Here is a 6,000-nt window from a genome sequence, read left to right on the forward strand (position 1 = left end):
TCCCGACTGGAAATTGACCAATTGACTGAAATTTCAAATTTCTGCCAATTTCTCTTGATTTTCACATCCCTTTCTATGCAGCCGCACAACTGACTACGACATCTGTACATAACGGACGTAGATTTCTCATCTGTCTCCTCCCAGAGTGTCATTGTCGGAAAGGCTTTCTAACAATAAGGGCCAAAGGCTTTCAGTTTCTAATAATAAGCCATACAAGAGCCACCCACATCCGTCCTGCTCCCCACCAGTGCTCTGTCTCACCAGACCCTGCTGGTCTCTATAAGGAGTGAAATTAAAGTGTCACTGTCGTGAATTTTTGCAGAAATCAATAGTCCAGGCGATTTTAAGAAACTTTGTCATCGGGTTTATTAGCCGAAAAATGCATTTTTATCATGAAAAAGCAGTTTGAAGCTCTCCCCCCTGTCTTCATTGTTCTCCTATGGAGAGAGGTAAATAAAAGACCAAAACAGGACAACAAAGAGTTAATCTACAAATCCCTCACCCTTATCTCTTCTGACCATCACCAGTGACCTGTCTGAGCTCGGATTACAGCTGTCACCCAGCTCCGTTCCTGTAATCCTCTGTTATCTGCTTTCTGCTGCCGGCTAACTCCCTCCTTCCTCCTCCCCCCTCCCCTCTCCCTAGAACAGACAGGGGACGTCTCCTGCAACAAGTCACAATTTTCAGATTTTTTGGAGTGGATGAAAAAGAGGAAGGAGGGGGGGACCTGGGAAAAGGCTTTTTACATGCAGATAATGGCAGATTTGGCTAATAAACCCAATTACAAAGTTTCTTAACCCTTTAAGGAGTGGGGCAATTTTGATTTTTGCGATTTAGTTTTTTCCTCCTTGTGCATAAAAGGCCATAGCACTTGCATTTTTTCACCTAGAAACCCACATAAGCCCTTATTTTTTGCGCCACTAATTGTACTTTGCAATGACTGGCTGAATTTTTGCATAAAGTACACTGCAAAAGCAGGAGAAAATTCAATGTGTGGTGAAATTGAAAAAAAAAAAACACATTTTGTGTTTTTAGTGGATATGTGTTTTTACACCGTTCGCCCTGGGGTAAAACTGACTTGTTATATATGTTCCACAAGTCGTTACGATTAAAACGATATGTAACATGTATAACTTATATTGTATCTGATGGCCTGTAAAAAATTAAAACCATTGTTTACAAATATACGTTCCTTAAAATCGCTCCATTCCCAGGCTTATAGCGCTTTTATCCTTTGGTCTATGGGACTGTGTCAGGTGTCATTTTTTGCGCCATGATGTGTTCTTTCTATCGGTACCTTGATTGCGCATATACGACTTTTTGATCGCTTTTTATTAACATTTTTCTGGATTTGATGCGACCAAAAATGCACAATTTTGCACTTTGGGATCTTTTAGCGCTTACGCAGTTTACCGTACGAGATCAGGAATGTGATTAATTAATAGTTCGGGCGATTACGCACGCGGCGATACCAAACATGTTTGTTTATTTATTTATTTATTTACTTTTATTAATAACCTGGGAAAAGGGGGGTGATTCAGACTTTTATTAGGGGAGGGGATTTTTATTAATAATGACACTTTTTTTTTTTACTTTTACACATATACTAGAAGCCCCCCTGGGGTTAGGGTTATTCCCCCCCTGGGGTTAGGGTTATTCCCCCCTAGGGGACTTCTAGTATAAGTGCACTGATCTCTCATAGATATGCTGCAGAGATCCATTAGATAGGCACTGCTGCAGCCGTAAGTAAACGAGTGCCGAGTCGGGGACGGCGCCATCTTGGAGCGGTCCCCGGCCGGCTTCAGAAACGGAGATCGCTCCTCCGGGATAACATCCCGGAGGAGCGATCTCCCCACTAGACACCAGGGATGACGCTGCAAACGGTAATCGGATGCAGCTGTCAACTTTGACAGCTGCATCCGATTACTGTATTAGCGGGCACGGCGATAGGACCGTGCCCGCTAATACCTGCGGTCCCGGGCTACAAGCGGCACCCGGGGCCGCCGCGGGTCAGAGCGCGGCCGCCGCGCGGCCCCGCTCTGAACGTCCTTACCGACCGCAGGGCGTAAATATACGCCCGCGGTCGTTAAGGGGATAAAATCGTCTGGACTATTGATTTCTGCAAAAAAAAAAAAATACGACAGTGACTCTTTAAAGGGGGTCAAAAATGTAGTCCTCAGCCACTTCCCTGGCTATGCTGCTACCACTCCTGTTGGTTTCCCAGGCTTGGGGTCGATCCTGGGCAGCCTTTTTCCCCACAGTTCATGCTGGCTGAGCGTGCCCCTCCATGATGCTCCTTTAGCCTCTCCATAGGCTACCACCCCTCTGAGAGGGCTTATTGATTTCAATTGGGCTGTTCACACTGTCCGTATATTAACGGATCCACAATCTACAAAAAAAGCATCTGCAAAAATTACTGACAAGCGCTACTATGGACCGTAGTTGCGGCACAGATTGTCCCATAGAGATCTATAGGAGCATCAATAATTTTTACGGATAAAGCTTCCGTAACGTCCACAAATCCGTAAAAAATATGAATGAGTAAATCATTTTACACCATTCCCACTTATTTAACTATCACCTTCCTTTTTGCTGATCGGCCAAAAATATGGATTACGGATGAATTTTTTGCGGATTGAGGATGATTGCAGGCTACATTTTGCATTTTAGTGGGGGACCCTCACTATCCCTGCTATGGTTTTCTTACCAAAAAATATTAGAAAGCAATAATGTAACTTAGCCGCCAATCTTCTTACACTGGGGAGGGCCCTTTAGAGTGACACCACAAAAGGAGCTGGCTGCATGTGGTGGATATGTGGTGATCAATGGTACATGATTTTGCAAGCAAACTTGTGCTACCATTGGCCTTTGCATCCTTGCCAGCTTGTCATCTTCTCCAAGAGCAGATTATTACTTAACTGACTGAAACCACAGCCAAAAGAAATCCATCCTAAGGTCATGTTCCCACACAGTATTTTGGTCAGTATTTTGCAACCAAAACCAGGAGTGGATTGAAAACACAGAAAGGCTCTGTTCACACACACACTGTTGAAATTGGGTGGATGGCCGTCATTTAAAGGGCAACTCTGGGGAAAATTTTTATTAAAGTATTGTATTACCCCCCCCCCCCCCCCCCCCCAAAAAAAAGTTATACAAATCACCAATATACAATTATTACGGGAAATGCTTATAAAGTGCTTTTTTCCCTGCACTTACTACTGCATCAAGGCTTCACTTCCTGGATAACATGGTGATGTCACTTCCTGGATAACATAGTGATGTCACTTCCTGGATAACATGGTGATGTCACTTCCTGGATAACATGGTGATGTCATGACCCGACTCCCAGAGCTGTGCGGGCTGTGGCTGCTGGAGAGGATGATGGCAGGGGAATGCTCAGTGTCCCTCCAGTGCTCTGTGTCCCTCAGTGTCCCCCTGCCATCATCCTCTCCAGCAGCCACAGCCCGCACAGCTCTGGGAGTCGGGTCGTGACATCACTATGTTATCCAGGAAGTGACATCACCATGTTATCCAGGAAGTGACATCACCATGTTATCCAGGAAGTGACATCACCATGTTATCCAGAAAGTGACATCACCATGTTATCCGGGAAATGACATCACCATGTTTTCCGGGAAATGACATTACCCATCACTGCGCTGACCGTCGGCCAAATAGCCAAATGACGGACATAATTTTTTCTTTAAAAAAAAAAAACTAATGTTGTGTGAACATAGCCATTAAACGAAGGCCATCCACTAAATTTCAACAGTCTTTCTGTGTTTTCAATCCACTCCTGGTTTTGGTTGCAAAATACTGAGCAAAAAGAGATAAGTAACTGAATAATATTAGTTAGGCCAATTTTTTCCTCCAAAGACCAATCTTTTATTCAAAAAGTCTTGTGCATCCCCAGAATTTTTTTATAACCTTTAGGGTCTTTTTAACTATAAGAAGAAGCAATGCAAGATTAGTTTTTTGAGGAATATTCTGCATATTATGTGATATTTTGTAACGCTCCTGTAAGTCATGTTGCATTTCTTGTGTTCCCTACAGCAAAATGTGATCCAACGTGTCGGCATGGAGGCGTCTGCGTGAGGCCGAACAAGTGTTTATGTAAAAAAGGTTACCTGGGCCCACAGTGTGAGCAAGTGGATAGAAACATTCGGAGAGTGGCCAGGGCAGGTATTCTAGACCAGATCATTGATGTGACCTCCTATTTGCTGGATCTTACCAGCTACATTGTATAGTTTTCACGGACTGCTTGGATATGTTCCGAACGGGCATTTATTTTTTAAACCATGTAAATTAAACCAACAAAAAGGACTTTGTAATTCTGCTCTAAATCCCTGTGTTTTAAAATATTTTTATTAATTTAAATATATTGTCCATAAAAGTGAGTTTGTGTGTGTAATTTATGAATATTTGAGTGTATATGTATGTGTGAAGATATAGACAATATTCATCTATTAAACCTTCTGGGATTGTAAACACTGGCTGCGACAAGTGAGTCATGTGAGCAAGATGATACTTTTGGTTGTCTCGAAAATAACATTAAAATAGTTATTTAGATGAAAAGTTGTCACGTGTACAGTATTTCATTTGTATCTACAACCGGAGGGACGTTGTTTTTCATAAATCACTTTTGCTTTTTTTATATTATTATCTCAGGTAATTGCATTTTTTTTAGCTTTCACAGGTCGTTTTTACTATATTATAATAGTAATGCAAAAAGTATTCTTTGCAATAAACCTGTAACTGATATTATTACTTCTTGATTGTTTGTTTGTTTTCAGTGCCAGAAAATATACGTATTTACTATATAGGATAAATGCCAACACACGTAGGCTATGTTCCCACGACGATTTTTCTTGTCCATTTACAACTATTTTTTTTAAAAAAACGTCCGTCATTTGGCTGTTTGCCCGTCAGTGCAGTGACGGCCGTTGGTCCATTATTCTAGGTCAGGTGGACCAATCGCCCTTTGTCTTGAATTTAAAAGTCCATTGAATTTAATAGTAAAAATGGTGAAAGGACGGTGAAAAAAGGAAAACTGTGTCAACAACTAAAAAATAACGTCCGCTGTTTGCAAAAGACGTCGGAAATAATTGACGTCATGAACATTGTTTGACGTCCGCCTCAAAAGACGTCCATCATTTACTACACTGTGTGCATTGGACGTCCGTTATTCCGTAGAATTCAATGCAATTCATTGAAGTCAAATTGATGCATAAAACTGACACTTTTTTAAAATCAAAAAGCGGACATTTTTTTACTTAGTGTGAACATAGCCGCGCCGTGTATTCATACTTTGCAGTCATTGTAAGTGGCAAAAATATTGAAATCACTGCAAATACCCCAATACAACTGCAGTATGTGAACATGAGGGTATGTTCGCACTGAGGAATAGGCGAGTATTCAGCGAGGAATTGGAGAGGAAATTTTTCTGCTTAAAATTCCTCACCTGTTCAGCTCTGGCAGAATGGGAGCAAAATTTAAACCCTATCGACTTCTATAGGATTCCTCTAGCGGAATCCGCCCAAAGAATTGACATGTCAATTCATTGGACAGAAATCGGATCCGCAGCAGTAAATTCTGCTAATAAATTCTACAATGTGAACAACAGAGTGGAAATTCCAATGAACACGATGGAACGTTGCTCTGTTCATATATTACAGGAGGATTTTCAAGCAGAAATTAAGAATAGATTCCGCTTCAAATTCCTTGCTTATTGCTCAGTATTTGCTTTTTGCTTTGTTCACCATATCAACAAATTCATGATCGACTTTCTTCCTCTATACTAAAATAGAAGGATTGCGTTTAAAGCTCTAACTGGCCTTACTGTAAGAAACACGGAAAAATCCACCATAGAGTCATAGGGCGAGATTTATCAAACGTGGTGTAAAGTGAAACTGGCTCAGTCGCCCCTAGCAACCAATCAGATTCCACCTTTTATTCCTCACAGACTCTTTGGAAAATGAAAGGTGGAATCTGATTGGTTGC

The 6,000-nt window shown here is 41.5% G+C and overlaps 1 protein-coding gene across 1 annotated transcript in view; it reads left to right on the forward strand.

Annotated features, from left to right (window-relative positions):
* HHIP (hedgehog interacting protein) overlaps window positions 1-4,735 on the forward strand; it is an 87,406-nt gene extending 82,671 nt beyond the window's left edge. The window contains exon 13 of the mRNA XM_069976864.1: window positions 4,054-4,735. Coding sequence (XP_069832965.1) covers window positions 4,054-4,247 — 194 coding nt within the window. The 3' untranslated portion in view covers window positions 4,248-4,735. The remainder of the gene's footprint in view (window positions 1-4,053) is intronic.
* Window positions 4,736-6,000: the final 1,265 nt, after the last annotated feature.

This window comes from Dendropsophus ebraccatus, chromosome 7 (assembly GCF_027789765.1).
Source record: "Dendropsophus ebraccatus isolate aDenEbr1 chromosome 7, aDenEbr1.pat, whole genome shotgun sequence".
NCBI classification, from domain to species: Eukaryota; Metazoa; Chordata; class Amphibia; order Anura; family Hylidae; genus Dendropsophus; species Dendropsophus ebraccatus.